This window comes from Ptiloglossa arizonensis, chromosome 1 (genome assembly GCF_051014685.1).
Source record: "Ptiloglossa arizonensis isolate GNS036 chromosome 1, iyPtiAriz1_principal, whole genome shotgun sequence".
Lineage (NCBI taxonomy): Eukaryota > Metazoa > Arthropoda > Insecta > Hymenoptera > Colletidae > Ptiloglossa > Ptiloglossa arizonensis.
This window is the reverse complement of record NC_135048.1, coordinates 14525985-14550248: the sequence shown is the minus strand read 5'-3', so window position 1 is coordinate 14550248 and position 24264 is coordinate 14525985. Positions and strand designations below refer to the sequence as shown.

Genomic DNA, 24264 nt, shown 5'->3' with positions numbered 1-24264 from the left:
GAAGAACATATATATATGTTTTCTAAATAAGTCGTTAAACATCGCGTGACCAACCGTTTCATGGAAACTGTCCGCATTTTGTACGCCGCATGCATCGACGAGCATCGTTCTTTTGCACCTTTGTACTCGTTAATAGCAACTTTTTTTTTCTTCTGGGTTTAAGGTCACGTGCACTTATTAGCTACCACTCGATTTTTAAGTCTTGTGAAGTATCGTACGATTTGATGACTGTTTTCTGAATAAAACTTCCGGTACTGTGACATTTATTTGTTTCTTTGTAAACGGATTTAATCTTTTGGTAATTTATGAACCGATTCGTTGAGGTGGAATATTTTTCATTGTTTAACGTCTCTTTTTCAATTTTCTTCTCGCGTAATTCAATACTGGATATTCTACTACGATATGTTTTATTCTGTTTCTACTTTTTTGCAACGATAATTGTTCACGAAAACTCGTTGCAACGTACACTGCACTTGACGCGACCAAGTTGGACTTTCCCACATCAACGGAAGAATCTTATTTTTTTTTCCAGAAGGTAATTTCAGAGCGTATTGTTGGGTGGTAATTGGTCGTTGCGCGTGTAAAGTCGTGAATTGAATCGTCACGTGTCCACGTTATTTTTTATAACAATACCTAAACATTTTTCCGACGCTCGCTAGGTAAGTAGGTCGATCATTGTATTCGTTACGACGGGTTGCTCGAATAATCGTACTTGCACGCGCGGTTAGCGACAAAATTTTATAATAAATATTCTTCAACAATGCAACGTGTTCGACGAGTCTTAACAAAGCCGGAAACACTTGATGGAAAGAAACGGGGGGAACCAAGGTTCGTTCTTCCGTTTTTCCACTTATTGGAAACCATTGTCAACACGAGAATCATTGGACTTTCGTTTTCGGAATCAGAGGTTCGAATATTGTTATTAATTGTTAATATATACGATAATTTTCCGGAGAATGAGCACGAGTCTCCGGATAAAATTCAACTATCGAAAACTAAGCCTTTAAGGGTTTATTTTTGTTACGAGAATTGAACAATAAATTTTTTTTTCGTTGTTGCATTTTCTTGAAGTACGATATTTTAAGTTTCTATTTTTAAAATTGGATAACCGAATTCGATGAAACGATGAATTTATAACGATTTACGTTCGTCGGTTCGGTTAAACTTTAAACGAGTTATGCTCAAAAATGGATCGATGCAAATTTTTCTTAAATTTACACATATGTTAAGTAGATGTTTCTTCATTGTGCGAATCAAAATTATACTAATAGCTACGATAGTTTTTTTTTCTTTTTTGGTCACGTGAAAAAGTAACAAACAAATTTTATAACTTTTTACTTTCTACGTCGGTCGCTGTGTTAAAAAAATTGTTTGCTTCGATCGGTTAGGAACGATAGCGACGTATAGATTAAAATCGGTTTTGAATTTTTTTTTTTGTGTCCGTTTAAAATACCATACCGCGGAATACGTGCAATTATTTAAATAATAATAAAGATAATGGTATACAAATTTAACCGTGTTATCTCGAAACGCAACCAAACGCGTATGCAAAATTTCGAGTGCATCGATCCATAATTGTACAAAATATTTTATACCAAAACTGGACTTTTGAACATTGTTTCGGTCTTTTTTGACCCATTACGTTTTTATAATATTCTGTTCTATAATTACAGCTGCAAATTTTTTTTAAATTTACACATATATTAAGCAGATGTTCCTTTATTGTGTGAATCAAAATTATGCTAATAGTAGTATATAAAATAATATATAGTAATATATAAATTATATAGTATATAATATATAGTGATATATAAAATAAAATAATACTAATCACAACTGATTTCGATTCGAAAAACGAGATCTCCTATCGACACGATGCACGACAGTTACGATCGTCGAGCATCGTAATAAATAAGATCGTTAGCTTTATCTTTCCGTATCTTGGGGTGCGTGAACGTGCCGTGACGTGCCCCCATTGTGACGAAAAAGAAGAAAAAAAATCGAGAATCGATGTGTGCAACAATTATTGAGCCCCCGGTCTAAAAGTGGGTATTCCCGGCGTGTCAGGAAATACAACGCGTCCTGGACATACATAAACCTCGTGTCGCGTTAAAAGTCGTTCAATAGGGGACGACCCACTGAGCGGAAAACAAGTCATGTCGTGGCTGTACGCGTCGGCGTGCGCTATCACGATCGTTCTAATGATTCCGGAAACTGTGTCGTTGGATTTGCCCGATCGAAGACCATCGAAAGTATCGGACGCCTCGTTCCAGCTGGAGCCATCGCCACTGTTCCTGTTCCACCTGCTGAAGCTTAAAAAGAAGTTCCAGAGAATCGAGAACGTACCCACCAAGCCACCAACTGCTGACTGCGTTTGCATACCCCATTATCTGTGCGACAAGAACGGTACAGTCACCACTGATGCCATTGGAAACATCGATATTCGGTGAGTGTCCGCTACAAATCGAGAAGAATGGATTCGTCCTAATCTCGATGTCCCTGAACCAGGTACCGAAGATGCACCGGTGACTTGGAGGTCTGTTGTCGTCTGGTGAACGCAACTACCACGGCCAAGCCTACTACAACTACAAAAGCAACGACACCAACCACCACAACAACGAAAGCGACGACACCGACCACAACGACCACCACCACGACCGTAGCCCCCATAGTGTTCCCCAACACTGAGACACCCACGGCACGCGTCTGTGTCTGTGTGTTGGTGTCCCAATGCGATCCGTTTGGGATCATAGGCACATCGGGCGAGGGGGTGATCAACCCCCGTATACAATTCGTCCAGTGTCCAAGCAGCAATCAGGTGTGTTGTATGCCGTCGAGCGTGATCCAGGCGACCACCGCGACACCGATCCTCGCGCCCCAAATTTGCACGCTTTGCGGAGCCGCGATACGGTGCAACAACGGGATCGTGGTCCCTGTAAACGTTGGGTTCGTGAATCCTGTGGTAACCTACCAGCAAACGTGTCCCGTGCCAACCACCTGCTGTCAGGGAGCGAATCCCGTTTACCCGAACGGGATTCCGGTGGTGTTGGGACCCGTGAGGTACTCGGGTACACCCCAGGCGTGTTACTGTATGAAGAGCTGGCTATGCGCGCCGGGAAACTCGGTCAGCTGGAGTAACATAGGCGCCATCGACCCCAGGTCAGTGGGAGATTGCGATCGAGTCGATGATATGTGGTTATTTCACCGATTTTGCATTTTAATGTCCCAACTTTCTCGGAGTTCGATCACCAAGTTATCGTTCGCGATCGACTTGGCACGGGTTCCCCGATGGTTTCTTATACTTTAATGACACGATTTTTTTTTCTTGTTTTCTTCACGACTTATCGTCCACGATCAATACCCAACACTGTTCCAGGTTCCACGCGCGTCGTTTATACTTCGGTGTCTCGATTTTACGATTCTATTTCGAACGCATCGTCAACCATGTGGATTCGTACCGATACTGCTCTAGATCCTCTGGGTGTATCTTGCATTTTAATGTTACAAATTTTTTCCTAATTTTACTTTCAACTTATCGTCAACGATACGAATTCACTACCAACGTTGCTCCAGGATCTTCGTCACTTGTACTTTGACATTCTACTTTTTTCTAATCCTTTTTCGAAATTATTGTCAACGGTATCAATATCAATGGTAGTACAGGTTCTTCGTATTTACATTTTAATGTCCCAAATTTTTTCTAATTCTATTTCAAACTTATCGTCAATGATACCAATGCTGCTCCAGGTTCTCCATGTCTATACTTTAAGGTCCCAAATGTTTCTTAATTTTATTTCAAACTTATTGTCAAGAATATGACTTCATACTCAACACTGCTCCAGGTTCTTCGCCTGCCCCTTAAATTTCAACGACTCAACTTTTGCCTAATTCTAATTTAAACTTATCGTCAACGATATGAAGTCATATCTAATACTGTCTTTAACGTTTATACTCTAACATCTCAACTGTTTCTTAACTTTATTTCAAACTTATCGTCAAGAATATGACTTCACACTCAACACTGCTCCAGGTTCTTCATATTTACGTCCCATCTTTTACCTAATTCTATTTCAAACCTATCGTCAATAATAAAGATTCATATCAATGCTGCTCCAGGTTCTCCACGTTTCTACTCTAACGTCCCAACTGTTTCCTAATTTTATTTCAAACTTATCGTCAAGAATATGACTTCATACTCATCACTGCTCCAGGTTCTTCGCGTGTCCCTCCGCGGACGAAGTCTGCTGTCGAGCAGTCGCGATCAGCGGACAAAATGGCCGCGAATTGCCGGACGAAGTTGCGCAGGACATAGTGGACGGAGAGGTTTCGTTCTCGCAGGTGGGATGCGGCGTCCAGAACAAGACTTATGCGCCAGGTAGACAAGAGATTGTCGCAGGAGAGCGATCGAGTTAAAAGAGATCGAATAACCGTTTGGCGCGTCGCACGATTTCGTTTCCACAGCGCAGGCGTACCCCGTGAACACCGGAAAGACGTATTTCGCGGAATTCCCGTGGATGGTTGCTCTTCTATCCGTACAATCGGATGGCAAGTACCTGTTCCAATGCGGTGGATCTCTGATCGCCGAGAATGCTGTTCTCACGGCCGCGCACTGCGTCCTTAAGTGAGTACTCGCGATTAGATTAATTAAGGGTGCACTGGTATTTCTTTTCTGCAAGAAAAACACATTGTTTTTCTCGTCGTTTCTTCCCTTTGGTAATGTCAATCATAATCGACGAGTCGAAGAACGATGTGAGTAAAGAATTGACCACTCTCGAATAATTTCGAAACTGTGTGTAAAATATATAAAAATAGACGTTAAGTGCGAAGACAGTGTAAACAGAGTACCCTATATTTGTCTTTTAGGTAATCCTTTGAGTTCAACGAATGCAAAAAGCTATTTTTTCTTTCAAGTATCTCAAAATGTGACGTCTGGACTTGTACTGTTCTGCGACTCATCGATTCGATCGTAATTGCGTAGTCACGTGTTAATTCAAAAATCAACAGGTGGATTTTTGCGTCATTTCTTCTGATCGATAGCTAGTCACACATGGCACAATGAAAAAAACCATAAAAATCCTTTTGTACTAACCTTCTAATTCCCCACATAGAATCCTCTTTCCTCGAAAAACAAAGTGACCAGTGTATGGCTAGCTATTGAATCCTCTCATTGGAAAAGAATATGGAAAGAAACATAATCCCTCCGGAGACCACTGATGGAGAACTTGGAAGAACCATAATAGCACTTACACGAAACGATAAGAATCCTTTCTTACCAACTTGCGTTCTTTCCACACGGAATTCATTTTCTTCGAGGAACAAATGCCCAGTGCACAACTAACGATCGAATTTGCAATATCACGAAAAAGTAAACTATTGTCAGTCGAGGTACCGACAGACTAGTGGCGCGTGTTGGTCAGTTCAACCTGGAGAACCAACCCAAGGACCAACCAGCTCCATATCGAGACGCCAATGTGAAGACTGCAGTCACCCATCCGTTGTTTTACAACGGTGGCCTGTTCAACGACATAGCGGTGCTCATATTGGACAAACCGTTTAATCGAAGCGTGAATTCTATCCCCGTTTGTATACCGAGGCAGGGATCGATTTTCCCTGCAGGCAGTAGGTGTCTTGCTACTGGATGGGGCAAGAACTCGTTCGGTGAGGTCACCTGTCATGTTTCCCTTCTCTCGAGCGTCCGAGTTGCACTTGCTAATAGGTGAACTGTCTAGGTGGTGCTTATCAAAAGGAGCTACGAAAAGTGGAGGTTCCATTAGTGGACAGAACGGATTGTCAAAATCGACTGAGGACCACGAAATTGGGCCCGTACTTTCAGTTGCACGTCTCGTTCATGTGCGCGGGGGGTGAACAGAACAGGGACACGTGTCGAGGAGACGGTGGCGGACCTTTGGTCTGTCCTACAGCCACTGGACAGTACCTGCAGGTAATTTGATCGATCGTAAACAGGTTTTAGAAACAGTTATAATACCGGTTTCGATTCTTGAAACAGTTACGGGAACCGAAGGAATGTTATAATTGTTGTGGATATATAGGTTATGGCTCATTTTCGGTTCTATATCGATTACAGTTCGGTTCTGTGTAGTGTTAGTAGTGTGCGTGGTTGAGAAGATGACACGCGGAAGGAATCTAATGTCTAATTGGTCAGAGTACGTATCAGAAATAATGTTATAATTGTTGCGGATATATAGGTTATGGTTCATTTTCGGTTCTATATCGATTACGGTTCGGTTCTATGTAGTGTTAGTAGTGTGCGCGGTTGAGAAGATGTCACGCGGAAGAAACTAATGTCTAATTGGTGAAAGTACAATCTAGTCTTACATATATTTTTTATTATAGCGTATTATTGTCCAAAGCGATCAGAGATACTGATTGGGTAGAGTGACGAAGAAAGATATATTGAGACTGAGATTATGCGAAGGAACTCCTCGCGTGACTTCTTATGAGCTGTGCACAGTACATATATTCTTATACGAAACAGATGATTCCATTCGACGACAATGTTGTTGCAACATTAACGACATGTCAATTACAAGATTAATTTATAAGAAAATCACGAGTAATTTAAATATATAAAAATATAATAATTTGCAAGAATAAATTTTCAACGATAAATTCCCTTAAAATATTTAATAGGTTACTTAAAACGTTTTATACGTACTAACGTTCCCATAAATTCAACAAGGACTAAGAATCGTAATGAATTTTATATTAGGATGTATTAATATTACGTAGAATCGAACTGCAATCGCCAGAGAACTGAAAAATAAAAATTATTGAATCAATATGTTTATAATAGTTACGATAATTTTTCGGTTCTTATAACTGTTTCAATTCGAGCTTATATATATAACACTTTAAAACAATTATTTTCGGAATTGTTTTAACCATTGATCGTAAACCAATTTTTGTTCGTTGTCTACCAATTTTTTGTCTTCAGGCCGGTATCGTATCTTGGGGAATCGGTTGCGGCGAATCGAACATTCCTGCTGTTTATACGAACGTTGCACAATATTCGCAATGGATTGACCAACAATTGGCAACTTACGGAGCGTAACGTTCACCAATTCTTCTCCAGTCAGATTTTGTAGATAAATATGTTTTGTAAATTATTTTTAATTATTTCTAATTATTTTATCGTCCATCTCGTCAAAATCCTGTTTTGAAAAGTTCCAATTTCGTTAGTTTCACGGTAGTCTCGCTAGAACATTATATATCATAAATAAAAAAAACGCGAGAAGTAGGAGGTCACGGTTCATATCGACTTGCTTATTCGTCTATTTATAAATTAACAATCTCGCGCATTTTAGATAACAATTACGAAAACAAATTTCTTCCTCTCCGTTTCGAAATAAATTTTTACGAAACAAATTTCGTTTCATTTTTTCGAACCTTGGCACGCGTCTCGTATATATTTTTTATCGATATTGTCAGATATCTTAAAATTAGCGATTTCGCGCAGTCGTGAACGTAATCGATAAAGTTATTGCAAAAAAAAATAAACGATGTACAAAATCCATCGATCTTAACGCGTCTAGTCAACGAAAAGTTTGTCTTTGTGATCAATTCTTCCAATAGCCGTGATCGTCTAGTGGTTAGGACCCTACGTTGTGGCCGTAGTAACCCAGGTTCGAATCCTGGTCACGGCAATGTGCGCAAAGATCACATTGTCACGATGGAAGTTTATTTTTTTTCTTTCCAATAATATTTATTTCGTTCATATCGCGCGATAAATACAATCGTGTGCAATATTTATTCGATTCTATAATGTTTAAATTATTCACGTTATAACCTCCTATTTATTCAATGGAAACATAACCTCCAACTCCAGAAGTGTTCGTTCGGAAAGACGCTAGCGAATATAGATCGAAAACTATCTCGTTCCTTCGTAGGTATATTAATCGTGTTCTTAATTGGCTAAAGGGTTTTATACATTGTTGTAGCACCGTATCTAAAACATTTAATCATCAATCATTCGAGCATCGTTATGTTCGCGTGTCACGCGGCTAGATGCAAACGCGACGATACGACTTATCGCGAAATCTGCATATACAGTTAAAAGCGATTAAACGGGGGGCATGACCTATTTTCATTAGCGCGTCTATTTTTTCTGTTCTACGAATCGGCGTCAAAATCATCGCGGTGATATCATCGTTGCCATCGATGCGACATCTGACGCGAAGGAGACGAATCGACGAGCGTCGGTGTCTTTTTCCAGATTAAAAAACCTCCGTGCGTCGTAAAGATACGCTTATCGTATCATCGCGCGTATATTCGAAGATGGGTATCGACTAGTTTCGTAGCGCTGTTCGTGGAAATTATAGTCGAGGACCACATGTAACCTTAACACAGAAAATATTACAAATTCCAAGAACACATCGTATGCCGGGCACGTTCGAAAGCAACGCCTGAAATTCGATTCCTTCGAACGTAAATCCGATGGACGTTCTACGGCAACATTTTTATCGACGATAAAAATATCACGGATATCCTTGCATCGTTCCGCGAGAACTTGTTCCGCCGGAAATATAAACGGGACAAACAGTTGCATTGCGCGGGAAAAATAGAGTTCCTTCCGTTCGAAGGACCGTTTATTTTCGTATTAAGATATTTGCGAAATAATTATCGTAGATCGGCATTCGGTGGGGATCACTCGACGAGCAGACTGGTTCCTGACAGCGTTCCTAACCAAATCGAGTCATTCGGTTCGATAGTTCGATACGAGGTCGATGAGAACGGAGAGGCGTCACAGATTGGACGACTACGTTTCTCAGGAAGTTCGAGAGTAACCGAATCCTCGTGGTACAGATTCGTTGTCCGATAATCGAAACGAACGTCGATCGTGGTAAAAAATTGGACCGTTCTCGAGCGGTTGGACGTAACCTCCTCGCTGATTCTTTTTTTTATCGACTTCAAACATTTGTGTCCAATTCTTCGGGGAAGAGTTATCGGAAAAAACAACGGCCTTGTAACCTAGCACGGAGATTAGTCGCACCGTTGGATTCGCACCTCGTTGAATTTGCCCAAATTTCCCACAGTGTGACGACAGGAAATCTACTTCGGTTTGTTCCGCGAAAGTTTGCAGGAAATCTGTATCGGAGCCACGGTCGAGGTGTATTCACGGGGAATACCACCTTTCTGGCGTCAGTGAGATCGAAAGCGTCTAGCGTACTAAGGGACAACGCGTGTGTACGTCGCGTCCGACACGGCAATCAAGAAGTTGTTAAGATTGGTGGGGGGGAATTCTCATAAATGCCGAGAGCTTGACTCCTGTGTGCGTAAGCGAACAAATCGCGGATCCAGTGTCCAGCGAGTTTCAATCGTGAGTGACTCCTTGAAGAGAGAACTCGTATCTGGGATCGCTTCACGGTGAGTGATTTTTCATATTTTGCGCTCGATACACGAGGATGACCGTGGTCGGACGCTTGTCTTTGACGTAGACAAGGAACAAAGAAAAATGTACTAAGCGGAATTTTCCCGTCTTATTGAACTCGAGGAGAATACGAAAATTCGTAAACCCGAAGAAAACTGCAATCTTTGTAGGTTAGTCACGGTCCGATCGAACCCTCGTATTTAGCGGCCACTTGTCACTAACCGTGTGTGCTTGTATTTACAAAGCAATCGGGGCTCTACTGATTCTCCGAACGACGCGTATACGCGTCCCTTTTGTTTACAACGATCGCGTAGACGTCTCGTAAACCGTCTCGGTGGAACACGAGGAATCTCGTGATCGTGCGTTACTCAATCTCGTATCCGTGCATCGAACCGGACGGTTCGAATCACCTTAGAATTCGTCCAGAATCAAGCGGTATTCTGGCATTATTCCAGGCACACGTGTTCGTAACTTTCAGTTAGTAGCACGCCTCCCCAGTTGATCGGTCTTTGCAAAGGTCAGTGTCGGCTGTTTTCGATCCGCCACGAGCGCTCGAGCGATGCGGTACGCTTACGTAATTGACGGTCGATTACCAGAAAAACAAACATAGAGGGGCGAATCACTGAATTCGAAAGACGCGCATCCCGATAGTAACGTTATCGTCGATTCTTTTTCTCCTTCGTTTTTTTTTTAAATCGAGTCAGATAACTCTTAAAAAATATATGCATTTATACATTGCGCATATTCTTTTCTTTTCCTTCGTCGTTTCTTCTCGATGTTTCGAGCGTTCGAATCGACGATGCGTCATACTAAAGTGCACGGAGCACGACGGTCAACGTTGTTCTTCCTTCCTCGTTTTCTCCGATCGTAGAAATTCCAAACAAGGAAATTCCGAATCGTTATCGGGAATTGAACTTCGCTGGTTATCGCGGACGCCTCTCGACCTTTTTCGATCGCTGGTGACAAGGTTTATAGGTCGCTGTCGGTTTATGCTTCGAAGTGTTTGTTTTCAATACCGAGAGCGTGAAATATATTTGCGTCGTTCGGCTCGCACGGTCGGCGGAGCAAATATACAGCGAGGTAAGCTCGCGAGACAAGCTTGTAATACCATCGACGCCCGCGTACTATCGAATTTGTCCGGTTTTTCCAACCGGACGAGTTTCGAACGAGACTTCTTCTTTAACCGAGTTGATCACCTTGAAGCATCGCGGAGTTCTCGGAACGGTTTTCCTTCGAGGCACTCGGCAGCCTTGAAACTTCGGGGCTGAACACGGCAAATTCAGCACGGGTATTAATACTTCGTGACACCAGAAACAGTGTTAACGTAAGAGGCTGAGTACACGGTGCGTCTAGGAAGCTTTTAGGGACCGAATCGATGATAAATTGTACTCTCGAGGGAACATCATTACTTTTTAGTTTTCAACGTAGTTTCTTGTTATGTCTCAAAGTATTTATGTTACCTTTTATGAAGGTTACGGTACGGCAAAAATTAACACGTCTGCATCGAGCCTTAATCTTACTGCATTTCTGGGGTCTTTTTGGACCCATCGAGTCCTTGCAGTGTATCACTATTCCCATAGTCGTCTCATCGTGTTGTATTAATGTACACTATATTAATATCTATGTACCGAGTGTCACGGTCGGAAAGTTTTCGAATTCCTTCGTAGAATCTGATGCTGGAGTACCGTTAACCTTCGTTCTTCTTTAACTACACACAGTCTCTGGGGAAAATATGTCCCTAATATATGTACGATGAAATTTAAACGATATGAACGATGAGATTTAATGTAACACGATGAGACGACTATAGGAATACCTGAACATTCAGTTTTATGTATTGTAATAGCTTTAATTATTGAATAGTAATACAATGGAAGGACTCTATGGGTCCAAAAAGACCCCAGAAATGCATCAAGATTGAGGCTCGATGCTGACGTGTTAATTTTTGCGGTACCGTAACCTTTATACAAGGTAACATAAATATTTTGAAACACAACAAGATCGTTAACGAAATTTTACAATAGTGAAGAACATTATCGAATTATCGATCATCTTCGACCATTAATAATCACGAAAATGTATACGAAGAACAAGTAAAACTCGTTCGAAAGTGCATTATGTATATATATGTATACCTATGCAAATACCTGAGAAGCTTCCATAATGCAGAAATTCATACGATTCACTTAATACGTTTAAAAATGAATAATAAGCGAACGATGTTCGAGGAAATGGTTGAAAAAGAAACGAGTGATATAAAAATATTTAACTTTTGTAGGTACACGGTGTTTTATGAATGCATAAATGAGAAAAAAAATATTAAACATTGTTCCTTGTACGTTCAACTATGAGAATTCATTAATTCGAATTCGTTCAATTTTGAGAGATAAAAATTGTACAGTTTGGGTTAAATTTTCAAATGTTTTTCAAAGAGAATTTAATTTAGGAAACGAAAATTAGTCCACAAGTACCAAACACGTCGAATAAGTATGGTTAACCTTTTCGAAACAACACGTGGGCAACTCTTTCTTTCTCATTGACTAAAAAAGTTATTTTTTATTACTGTCCCATGTTTATCTTCTTCAAAGGTACGTTTTAAGCGATAGAATATTTGTGTCGTAACCGTTGTAAATAAAAGAAATTGAAAACTGATATCTATTTAATGGACAACAGTCCATGCATCTCTCCTAGAATGTTTATGTCGTAACTACTGTAAATAAAACAAATTAAAAGCTGATATCTATTTCATGGACGATGTAAAAATTTCTACCGATTGTAAAAATAGACGTACACGTCACTCGAATCGGAAAATTACTACTTTGAAAAAAAAAACATCAACTGACTATGACAGGCATTTTCATCATGGCGTACATCTACGTCAATCATGCTGAACGGGTTAAGAACCGTAACATTTTTCTTCGTAAGATATTTCTTAAACTTAAATATTATGTTACATAAGACTCTCGTCATTTTTTCATTGTATTATAAACTTCAGAGATTAATTATCGATTTTTGCAATGAATACTCTAGACTTCAGAGATTAATTATCGATTTTTACAATGAATACTCTAGACTTCAGAGATTAATTATCGATTTTTGCAATGAATACTCTAGACTTCAGAGATTAATTATCAATTTTTGCAATGAATACCCTAGACTTCAGAGATTAATTATCGATTTTTGCATTGAATACTCTAGGCTTCAGAGATTAATTATCGATTTTTGCAACGAATATTCTAGACTTCAGAGATTAATTATCGACTTTTGCAATAAATACTCTAGACTTCAGAGATTAGTCTCCTGTTTTACAATCTTAGTATCGTTTAGGAATTCGAAAGAACTTCACAGCAGAGATTAGGTTCTTTGAGTTAATTAGAGACCTACAGATACCTTTCAACGTTAAGTATAATCGAACTGTGCTGACTTCGATCGGTCGATTGAGTTCAGAGATTAGTTTCCACTTCGAATTATGAAAATAGAAGCAATATACGTTAACAAATATAAATCGTACAATTATATACCTTGGATGCTGAAATGCTTCGAATAAAAAAATTATATAGCGTACTGTTCGCGAAGAAAAAACAACTATCAAAGACTCTAGAGACGATACTCTTTTTTTTACTATCTGTTCGTTAACGTTGTTTTTATTATAAATTCTACTCGTTGCTAATGGACGCTTAACGACGAAGATACATCACGAAATTTGGATCCTTTGCATTGTTTTTTGAAAAAAAATCGATCCTAAAATTTCATTGACGCGTTGTGTATTTAACACTAGAACCACTAATGGTGAACGTATATTGCTATTTATATCAGACCACATAGGTATCTTCAAAGTTAAATGAGGAATGGGTAAATTAATTTACGGATATCTTTAGTTACCTATTTCGATAATTGTCCATGAATATTGTAGACAATGACACCGTTGATAATCAAATAATTTTAAAAATAAATTTCAAACGAGTCAAATTGACCTCTTTAGTAATTCTAGTGTTAAATTTATAGCACATTTAATTTCCTTCTAATATCGTTTTTCTTTGACAAGATGCAATTCAAAATTTACTAGTATCGTTAATCGTCTATTTCGATAATTATCCATGAATATTGTAGACAAAGATACCGTCGATAATCGAGTAATTTTAAAACAAAGTTTCAAACGAGTCAAATTGACACTTTTGGTAATTCTAATGTTAAATTTATAACACATTTAATTTCCTTCCAATATCGTTTTTCTTCGACAAGATACGATGCAAAATTTACTAGTATCGTTAATTGTCTATTTCGATAATTATCCATGAATATTGTAGACAAAGACACCGTTGATAATCGAGTAATTTAAAAAAAAAGTTTCAAACGAGTCAAATTGACACCTTTGGTAATTCTAATGTTAAATTTATAACACATTTAATTTCCTTCCAATATCGTTTTTCTTCGACAAGATACGATGCAAAATTTACTAGTATCGTTAATTGTCTATTTCGATAATTATCCATGAATATTGTAGACAAAGACACCGTTGATAATCGAGTAATTTAAAAAAAAAGTTTCAAACGAGTCAAATTGACACCTTTGGTAATTCTAGTGTAATCGATTACGATCGATGCATGTATTTCGCGATAGAATCGATTACAATGACGTTAAAAAACGTTCGTTTTATTTACCAAGTTGAACACTGTGAATCACCAAGAACGCGAACGCGATCGTTTCGTCGTTAGCGCATCGAAGTGTAAAATTCATTTTTAATGAAAATCAAATCGATGGTTTAGTCGTTACGGGAAAAATTCGTTCGTAGAAAAATGATCGTTTATCATTTCCGTACAGTCGCTCGACAACACTATTTATTCGCACAATTACTATGCTTCTATTCGCTCTCTAATTAAGACGTACTTCCGTGTTTACCTACTTCGCATATTCCGAGGAATAGTTAATAAACCGAAACCTTGAAACGGATACGAGGCGTTATCGTGAAACTGAAAGGACGAGCATCTTCGGTATCGTTTCGATCGAAGCTTCGAAACAACTCGAAGTTGTCGGTGAATTTTTACAAAGTGTGTCATTGTTATTAATACGTGCAAATAAAACGATGGGATAAAACGTCGATGATTTCTCACGATGACGGAGTCGCCTTGAGGCGCGCATTAAGATCTCGATTCGTTTTCATTTATGCGGGGACTTTTCTTTGAGCAAAAAACTCGGGTTTTTAAAAATTGGAAAAATCGTTCCTCGAGGCGATTGCAACATGTTTCGTTACTGAGAAAATTGCGATAGAAAGATTTTCATGTAATGTTTCCGAACACGTTTCAAAGTAGACACACGTGCAAAGTTTTCCAATAAGAACGACAGAATCCTGAATCGTCAGAGCCGCCATGTTTGTTAGAGAATTGGCAAAGTCGCGCGATGTTTGCACGGGGATTAAAATTTATTATTTGTTCGTTCGAACAAAGCTTCTTATACGTAATCGATTAATGGAACTCGCGATTGATCGTTTAATGGAAAGATTCTTGAACGTTTAAATGTTTTGTATTTTTTGTGCACAATGACGTCGAATGTACTTTGAAATATTGGGTTGTTTGGAAAGTAATTTCGTTTTCCAAAATGGAGAATGTATAATTGAATAAAATGTTTATAGACTCTAAAAAAATCGTTTCATTTTCACCAAAAAAAAAAACTAAATGACTTTCCGAACAACCTAATAAATAAACTTGTCTTGGGGTACAGTCGACTCTTCTAAATATTGTTGTCACGAGTTTGTCGATTCTTAGAATTCGTTAAAGTTGGAGAGTGGTATGAAGGCAACATTATCTTTGTCGAAATCAGACAAGGATAGAAAAGTAGCAAGGGATGACGAGGACTGAACTCTCATTGGAGGAGTTACAATGTTAGAGAGGTAAAAGTTAGGATTGCAATAATATTCGCAACAGTTAATCCATAGTGTACCAAGGTGGGATGATCAACGTTCTTCGTCAAGGTGGTATTTGAAAGACTCCATAGATTTTTCATTGTTACATTGATTGTTATTTCAGTACATTTATTTTAACATCGATCGTATTAATCGTGTCACGTCTGTTGAAACTAGCATGGTGACCCACCTATTTCACCATAACCCAAACACTTGTCATTTACAGTTTAGAACACTCTTATCGCTCTAGACTCTATTTACAACTATCCGAGGCAGACAGGATCACAGTATCAAATGACTCATTCTCACTCGTTCATACGTAAATACGCATTGTGCATTCTGTGCTAGTAGTTTGTTTTGATACAATCTTAAGACATCGGCACGATTCAGTTATAGAGAGAAGCAAAAGAAACTGACGTGCGGAGAACAAAATGTACGAAGATTTTTCTGTAGGTTTTTAATTTTATTGCAAAAATCGTTTCAATTTTGACTTCACCAATCGAGATTAGTAATTAGGATACCGCCTTGGTTAAAGGACAATATAGACTCGTATAAACTCAGATAAACTCAGATAAACTCGTATAGACTCATATCAAGTCATATCAACTCATATCAACTCATATCAACTCATATAAACTCATATAAACTCATATAAATTCATATAGACTCATATAGACTCATATAGACTCATATAGACTCATATAGACCCATATAGACTCATATAGACTCATATAGACTCATATAGACTCATATAGACTCATATAGACTCATACAGACTCATACAGACTCATACAGACTCATACAGACTCATACAGACTCATACAGATTCATACAGATTCATACAGATTCATACAGATTCATACAGATTCATACAGATTCATACAGATTCATACAGATTCATACAGATTCATATAGATTCATACAGATTCATATACATTTATATAGGCTCACACAGACTTGTGTAAACTCAGGGTTCTAAACGCTACAGGTTCTATGGAATCTGGTCTTTCACTCATTCTTGTAAAATGAAAAGATTGAAGTTTCCTACATCCACGGTTTCCCTTTCCAGGATCTCCGGCATCACGATGTGGAGACCACTGTTGACCCTGGCTCTGGCCGGTTACACCCTGACCCTGGCAGCTCCGCAGAACAAGGGTGGCGGCAATCTGGACGATCTGATATCGGGTGTGTTCGGTCAACCGACGACCATGGCGCCAGTTACCGATCGAAATTCCAGCGGGAACTTGGACTCTTTGATCTCGAGCGTGTTCGGCACCCCGCAACCAGTCGCGCCCGTGAACAATATGGGTACACAGGGCTCAACACCGGTCACCATACTGGGCACGCAGAACCAACCGAAACCATTGCCCGACAATTGCGAATGCGTGCCCTACTACCAGTGCCGTGACGGCGCCATTTTGGATGACGGCGTCGGGCTGATAGATATCAGGTCCGGTTTCGATACCGGTATCGTCGACCTGCATCTTGGCCCGGAGTGAGTTTTCCAAAGACCGGTCTCCAGGGCGGGATCAACGCCCACTCGACGAGATCCGCTGCACGACTGGAATAATTCAGGTTCACGGGGTTGATTGGATTTTCACCACCGAGTGGATCGCGCGCGTACCTTCCGAGCGGAGTTTTTTGAACCACGCGGACCTCCATCTCTCGACCTGGATCCTTTGCCATTTTCTTATCTTCGTAATTTTTGCTAGTTTCTTTTTTTTTCATAATTTTTCCTAACTCTTCTTTCTTTTCGCAATTTTTATTACTTTTTTTTCGTAATTTTTTTTAACTTTTCTTTCTTTTCGCAATTTTTACTTTTTCTCGTAATTTTTATTACCTTTTTTTCGTAATTTTTACTACTTCTTTTCGTAATTTTTATTATCTTTTTTCGTAAATTTTACTACTTTTTTTTCATAATTTTTATTACCTTTCTTCGTAATTTTTATTACTTTTCTCGTAATTTTGACTAATATTTACAATTTTTGCTACTTTTTTCATAATTTTGGCTACTTTTTCTTTTTTCATAATTTCGGCTACTTTTTCTTTTTTCATAATTCTGGCTACTTTTTCTTTTTTCATAATTTTGGCTACTTTTTCCTTTTTCACAATTTTGGCTACTTTTTCTTTTTTCATAATTTTGACTACTTTTTCTTTTTTCACAATTTTGGCTACTTTTTCTTTTTTCATAATTTTGACTACTTTTTCTTTTTTCATAATTTTGGCTACTTTTTCTTTTTTCATAATTTTGACTTTTTCTTTTTTCATAATTTTGGCTACTTTTATCGGTAATTTTTACAATATTTTTTTCATAATTCTAGCTGCTTTTTTCAGTCATTTTTACTATATTTTTTTCACAATTTTGGCTACTTTTTTCGGTCATTTTTACTATATTCTTTTCATCATTTTGGCTACTTTTTTTCTTAATTTTTGCTAACCTCAAACTTTTCTTAATTCCTTTCAATTTTGTCCCTTCTCGATAAACGCGAAAGCCTTGGAACCATAATTCACACTTATAAAGAACCATCCATGAAACTCTACACCTCTGTCGGCATTTCGTCGGTAGCGACGACCTTCGAAATTGACAGAGAGCAAAAAAGAAAGAGAGCCGAAGCGTCGAGACAGTCATCGAAGTTTAAAGGCCATTCGATCGCTTGCAATACTAATACAATCACGTTATTTTAATTTTTCGCTTACTTTCACGAAACCATTATCAATAATTATCTACTTCATTCTTCAAATCGTAAATTTTTTTTTAAAAGAAGTTTCAAAAAACGTCTGTCCTAGATTCTCCTTGCCCCGTTAAAACAACACGTTCGTCCCTCGGTAAAACGTCTCTACCAAATTCCATTCTTCGAATCGTAAATTTTTTTTTTATTTTGAAAAAGGTTCAAGAAACATCGCTTCGAACAACGCGCGCGACACTCCCCGGTTTCAAGCATGATCGCGTTCGAAATTTGAAAATTTCAATCGAAATTAATTATGCATGCCCAGTAATTGTTCACACAGGGTTTCGTTCGATTCGTGTTTGGTTACGTTTGTGCACGTCGCATGAGCCTGTCTTTGGATACTTCTCCTTTCATCCACAATTTACACGTCTTTTTCGTTTTGTTTTGTTCGATCGTTCCTCTGACGCAACGAAAGGGTAAATCGAATCGCGTTTAAGCCGGTCTTCGATCGTTATCTCTTCGTTCTTACAAACTGTTTTGGAATAATCGCGCCATGTGATCGGTGAACACCGACTTAATCTCGACCGCATAACTTTACACCTGTTTAACAGGCAACGCCCCCTATTAAAAAACACTCGAAGAAAGGTAAAAATTTATTACAGAGATCGCACGGTTACGAGCGCAACTCGTTACGAAAATTAAAGGAAAAAAGTTTACGATGTAGTACATAGATTGCACGATGATTCTTAACACTAGAACTACAATAAGACTAATATATAAAATAAGACAGATTTCGAAATATTAAGGTACACCTCGTATGTATTTAAAAAAAAAAAAACCAATCAATGTGGAAAAAGAGGAATTTATAATATTGATCACGTGTGTAGAATAGAAAAAGTCACAATGTCTTTGGAAAACAAGTTACGGAATTTAAAGTAAATTTCATTACGAAAACAGTTGGAACCAGTCGTTTTGACTGGTTGGTAAATTTAGTGTTAATCGAGTCACCGGTTTTTAAATCGTACTATGGGATTGTTGAATAAATTTCTCACGGTTTTCGAGAAATGTGGAATTTTTTCAAAAATAATGAATAACGTTTAATTTATTATTTTCCGCTATTGTTAACGACCTCTTCGTAACTCTTTGGTAATTTTTTAAATCTACGTTTGAAGAATTTGAAATTTTTCGATTTCGATTAATTTTGGATCCAGTTTTGAAATTTTAGATTGTTGTGGAAGGAAATTTCGTTAAAAGTGTTTCGAAGGGAAGGGATGATAATCAGATAACTCGTCCTTTTTTATTGTATATCTGTATTGCATATAAAATCATTATGTGTCCGCGACACGGTGGATCGTAAGTAGTTTCGAATTATTTCGAGTTTTGGAAAGTTTTTCGAATCGTCCCATTAACCCTTTCGTTGCCGAAAACTAGTTATCTTACGTTACAATGTCACTTATACCAGAGGATGAAGTATCTTATTCGAAAATTTGCGATAAAGATCTATAATCTCTTGGTCGATGCAAGGGAAATCAAAAATGATAAATAAGGAACACGTAATATTCTTGAAAATTAATTTTGTTTAATTTTATAACAAAAGAAAAAATATCTATCATCTTCTGGTAAAGAAGTATTCTCGTGGAAAGAGAATAACGTATAACATTATAATTATAATGTGTAACATTGTTCTCTTTACATTATAATTATTATTATAATGTATAACATTATTCTCTTTATAATTATAATTATAATGTATAACATTATTCTCTTTATAATTATAATTATAATGTATAACATTATTCTCTTTATAATTATAATTATAATATATAACATTATTTTCTTTATAATTATAATTATAATGTATAACATTATTCTCTTTACATTATAATTATAATTTATAATACATTATTCTCTTTCCAAGATTGTTTCTCCCCGTTACACACGTGCCCCTTTCAACAATGCAACTTTGTCCTTGAGTTTTTCCACAGAACCACAAGTAACGGAGATACCGAGTATTCACATTTAAATGGTCCATCTTGTACATACACACATTCATGTCTCATCATCCGCAAGAATATTTACTACGGTACCGTTCCGTGTCTGAACGTAAAATAAAAATCGATCTTAACTCTCGATCATTTGCTTCGACGATACAGAGCCTTTGGTCCTTGCGAGAATTACCTGGACGTGTGTTGCAAGCCACCAGACAAGATCAAACCCGGTGAGGAGACCAAACCACGCCCAGTCGAGAGAAAGGGTTGTGGACAACGACACCCGGAGGGTGTTGGTTTCAGAATCACCGGTGCCAACAACAACGAAGCTCAGTTCGGTGAGTTCCCGTGGATGGTCGCGATCCTGAAGGAGGAAACGATCGATGAAAATCGGAAGCTGAACGTTTATCAATGCGGAGGTTCCTTGATCCACAAACAAGCCGTGTTGACAGCTGCTCATTGTGTTTTCGGGTGAGTTGTTCCACAATCTTGATAACTACCTCCTGGTGTCCTTCGTCTCAAGATCGTATGTGCAGAATAACGATAAAAAAAAAAAAACTGTAACTCTCGTCTGAACTGCAATACACGTCTCGTAAGAAATCGATAGTCACTTTATTCGTCATTTCCAATTACGGTAGCGCACGTTCAACCGACGTACTTTTTGCACATTCAATTAATGCAAAGTTGTCTCTACCACTTCCGAGATCTACTTCGATGGAACGAGTGTTCGTGTTATCCAAGACACGTGATCATTAATCGTAGAATATCGTGGAAATACAAATAATACAATTTGTGTGTTTCTTTATTTTATAATCAAATTATTTTATTCAAACGGCTGAGCTTTTCCCGGTGAGAATGATACCGAACGTGACTATATTTCAATGATTTTCAATTACACGGGTGATGCGTAATGAAAAATAGGGGTTTTGAAACGATTGACGAAGTTGAGAATATCGTAACAAAAATTAACCAAAATGATAATATATATAAGAATATAATAGTAATATAAAAATAATAATGACAAGAACGTATGAAAGAATAGTGAAAAATAACGGTATACAAAAATCTTTATTTTTATTTCACTTGTATTTGATATTGCTCCCCTTTGTTTTTGGCGGGTTCGTGGAACAAACGAATACGAGGAGATAAAAAACAACAATTCTCGGAACACTTACCGCAGGGGATAAATGACGCGTCACGGCTCCGATCGTGCGTTAAGCGTGCACTACTATAGTAGGCGCAATAGTTTGGTCAATAATACTCCACGGTCGAAAATGGGTGAGAGACGGTGTGACCCTTGCACTTTGACCAATTAAACTTGCCATCCTTTCACGGGACTTGTTATCAGCCGTGCACATTATGCGAAATTGATAAATTGGTAAAGTTGCCAAAAAAAAAAAAAAAAACTCATTTAAAAGTACAAAGGCCATCGAAAACGCGATACTCGTGGGATATTTCGTTGCTTCGTTCCAACCGGTGTCCAAACGTTACGGTCTAAACATTTTCTTACTCGCTTCTTCGCATTTTTAAATCGCGTAACGATTAGTTGAAAACGGTCTTCAGTACGTTCTTTGTCGTGAACACAGCAACGAGTTAAGTATCGATAACATCGATCCGTTAGCTAAAAGAGGAAAAGTTTAATTAAAAAGTGGCACGAAAAACGAACTACTACGTATAAGGGGAGAACGATCGTTCTCGGTCGGTAATCAACCTTCGTCCGTAGTTTCTTTCAAAACAGTGTAACAAAGACGTTAGTATTACTATTTATTTATAATATTATTATTGTCATTAATCCTTGTCTTTCAGCTTAGGATTAACTTTGCATAAAATTGTTACACTACTGATAATAGTAATACTAATACAAATTCTTAATAATCTCTATTATATTAGGTTATTCGAAAAGTCATTTCGTTTTTTTTTTAGTGAAAATGAAACACGATTTTTTTAGAGTATATAAACATTTTATTAAATTATATATTCTCCATTTTGGAAAACGAAATGACTTTCCGAACAACCTAATAATACTCCAGCTCGATTTGTAAACATCCACTCGAACCTATTATCGAGCACTACTTTAATAAATCGAAGCGACTATTGTATAATCGTTAGTCTCTCCTGCGGCAAAGCGCGTTATTATTTTCGAACAAATGCTTGGTTTCAAATTTATTTTGAATTCTGCTTTGCGTGAACAGAAAGAAGCCGTCCGAGTTGAGAATCCGCGCCGGAGAATGGGACACGCAAACGAAGAACGAGATCTTCCCTCATCAGGATCGCAACGTTCAGAAAGTGATCATTCACAACCAGTATTCGGCCGGACCCCTTTACAACGATGTCGCCATCTTGATTCTGGCCGAGCCGGTCGATTTCGCGGAGAATGTCGACATTGTTTGTCTGCCGGAACGAGACATCATTTTCGATGCGTCACGGTGCTTCGCCAGCGGTTGGGGCAAAGATATATTTGGTAAAGGCGTTAATTAGTTTGGCGTAATTTGCATCCAGACTATAACGAAGGAGTTGTGTCGTCGATCGAGTCGCCTTGGTAACTTTATCGAGCTCTGGTGAATTGCATTTCCGCGGACGTACGCCGATTAACCTCAAACCGTTCTTCCGTTCGGCTATGCATTCAAGGTCTTTGAGTAAAATATGTCTCGAATTCACGAAACACTTGTTTTTTGACTTTATAATGCAATACGAGCACCTAAGGAAATACAGAATCATTTGCATTATAAAAGATTCGATTATAAAGAAACAATATACAGTAATACTCGCTTAAATTCAAGTACATCGGTTATGATGTTGAAATTACGCGTAGCAGGCAGCGACTTTATTCCAGGAATTGTCTCGAGCTCGAATCTCAAGGTCCCCGATAAGGAAAGAAAACAAACATAAAGAAAGTAAGCGAGAAAGAAATAGTGTGAGAAGTAGGGATGGTCGATCTGGAACATTTCAAAGGAATGCCGCGCGCACTACGACGAATCGTATAATTACAAAAATTAGAATTGTTTATCTCGTCACTTCATCTTTACAATAACGGTATCTAAGGACTGGTGAGGTTCTTCCGATCAAAATGAGTCCAAACACGACGTGAATCGGATGAACTTTATTTGTAATGGATTTAAATATTCCAGATAACGAAAATAATAGAATAGTAGTAAAATTTCTCTAATTTGTACCGTGTTTAGACTCATTTTGATCAGGAGGACCTTATGAATCTGATGGCACCATTATTATAAAGATAAAGTGAAAAATGTGGAAATTTAAATGTTTGTAATTGGACGATTCGTCGTAACGCGTGCGGTGTTTCTTTTTCGCTTACTCTCGGCTCGAGACACTGAGTAGTGGGGAGAATAATAGCGATTGAAATTTAAACGACATAACTCTATTGAAATTTAAACGAGCATTACCGTACTTACTAGAGGTAAGTACAGTATATTGGGGTTAACCGAAATCCTGTTTGCACGGTGTGTTCCTTGAATACACCTGACCATAGTCTTCTTTGTTCCAGGTAAAGAGGGTCACTACCAGGTAATCTTGAAGAAAGTGGAACTGCCGGTGGTGCCACGCGACAGTTGCCAGAATAGTTTGCGAAAGACGAGATTAGGAAAGTACTTCACCCTACACGAGAGTTTCATCTGCGCCGGCGGGGAGGCTGGCAGGGACACCTGCAAGGTAACTCGATTAAATTTAACAACACTGGACTAACGTTAATACGTTCACATTGTTATATATACATATATATACGTAGTTGAAACATGAATCCGTAACAGCACAAAATTAAGGCTCATCAATATTGATGTTTCGTTATTCGCCATAAAAAAAACGTACGATGTTTTTTACAGGGTGACGGAGGAAGTCCCCTCGTGTGTCCGAGCAAAACCGACCCCACCAGGTATATGCAAGCGGGTATCGTGGCATGGGGGATCGGCTGCGGTGAAGATGGCACCCCTGGTGTCTATGCCAGTATGGCGAAGGCACGCGACTGGATCGACGAGCAGATGGCGTTCAATAATCTGGACAATACCGTTTACAACCTTTGAACCTGAAAATAGACTGACTCGTTTTATAAGCCCCCTCCCACGAATAAAGATCGCCACCCCCTATCGTCTTCGATTCTCACTAATAGCATCGTTTTTTTTTTTAATGCAGTATTTTTCGAGACAATCGTTAGAGCCTCACCCGCCTCTGTATAAGCGAACCATGAGAAATTATCTTGAAAATAAAATTTAGTCCGCTTAGAATATGATGCATTTTTCTCGATCTTTTCAATGATTTTCTTTCTCCCTCTCTCTCTCGACCAGATCATTTTCCTACTCACTGTTA

At 38.3% G+C, this 24264-nt stretch overlaps 2 protein-coding genes, 1 long non-coding RNA gene and 1 other non-coding gene across 6 annotated transcripts; 3 read left to right on the top strand and 1 right to left on the bottom strand.

Moving 5' to 3' along the window:
• The first annotated feature begins 2008 nt into the window (after positions 1–2008).
• LOC143151600 (phenoloxidase-activating factor 2) lies at positions 2009–7380 on the top strand. 2 transcript variants are annotated; one of them, XM_076320928.1, is made up of 7 exons: positions 2009–2446; positions 2509–3159; positions 4212–4375; positions 4462–4621; positions 5396–5658; positions 5730–5941; positions 6956–7380. In XM_076320928.1, exons 1-7 carry the CDS (start codon positions 2157–2159, stop codon positions 7070–7072), a joined length of 1857 nt encoding a protein of 618 aa, XP_076177043.1. In that variant the 5' UTR covers positions 2009–2156; the 3' UTR covers positions 7073–7380. The 2 variants fall into 2 exon arrangements, with proteins under 2 accessions (XP_076177043.1, XP_076177035.1); XM_076320920.1 differs by having other exon boundaries at positions 5381–5658.
• Positions 6758–9195, bottom strand: LOC143151627 (uncharacterized). The gene is made up of 2 exons (XR_012993402.1): positions 6939–9195; positions 6758–6774 (listed from the first exon to the last, which is right to left on the bottom strand). It is a non-coding gene; the product is annotated as an uncharacterized LOC143151627 (long non-coding RNA).
• Positions 7593–7664, top strand: Trnah-gug (transfer RNA histidin (anticodon GUG)). The gene has a single exon. It is a non-coding gene; the product is annotated as a tRNA-His (tRNA).
• LOC143151610 (phenoloxidase-activating factor 2) lies at positions 8771–24182 on the top strand. 2 transcript variants are annotated; one of them, XM_076320941.1, is made up of 6 exons: positions 8771–9384; positions 16357–16782; positions 20110–20415; positions 22137–22405; positions 23450–23613; positions 23784–24182. In XM_076320941.1, exons 2-6 carry the CDS (start codon positions 16373–16375, stop codon positions 23979–23981), a joined length of 1347 nt encoding a protein of 448 aa, XP_076177056.1. In that variant the 5' UTR covers positions 8771–9384; positions 16357–16372; the 3' UTR covers positions 23982–24182. The 2 variants fall into 2 exon arrangements, with proteins under 2 accessions (XP_076177056.1, XP_076177067.1); XM_076320952.1 differs by having other exon boundaries at positions 8777–9384; positions 16357–16737.
• Positions 24183–24264: the final 82 nt, after the last annotated feature.

Bases quoted from the DNA above. Each gene is read 5' to 3' on its own strand.
- LOC143151610 (XM_076320941.1), top strand. From the start codon at position 16,373: ATGTGGAGACCACTGTTGACCCTGGCTCTGGCCGGTTACACCCTGACC. The intron at 20,416-22,136 runs GTGAGTTGTTCC...TTGCGTGAACAG, and splicing joins GCTGCTCATTGTGTTTTCGG to AAAGAAGCCGTCCGAGTTGA. The intron at 23,614-23,783 runs GTAACTCGATTA...TGTTTTTTACAG, and splicing joins CTGGCAGGGACACCTGCAAG to GGTGACGGAGGAAGTCCCCT.
- LOC143151600 (XM_076320920.1), top strand. From the start codon at position 2,157: ATGTCGTGGCTGTACGCGTCGGCGTGCGCTATCACGATCGTTCTAATG. The intron at 3,160-4,211 runs GTCAGTGGGAGA...TCACTGCTCCAG, and splicing joins ATAGGCGCCATCGACCCCAG to GTTCTTCGCGTGTCCCTCCG. The intron at 5,942-6,955 runs GTAATTTGATCG...TTTTGTCTTCAG, and splicing joins CCACTGGACAGTACCTGCAG to GCCGGTATCGTATCTTGGGG.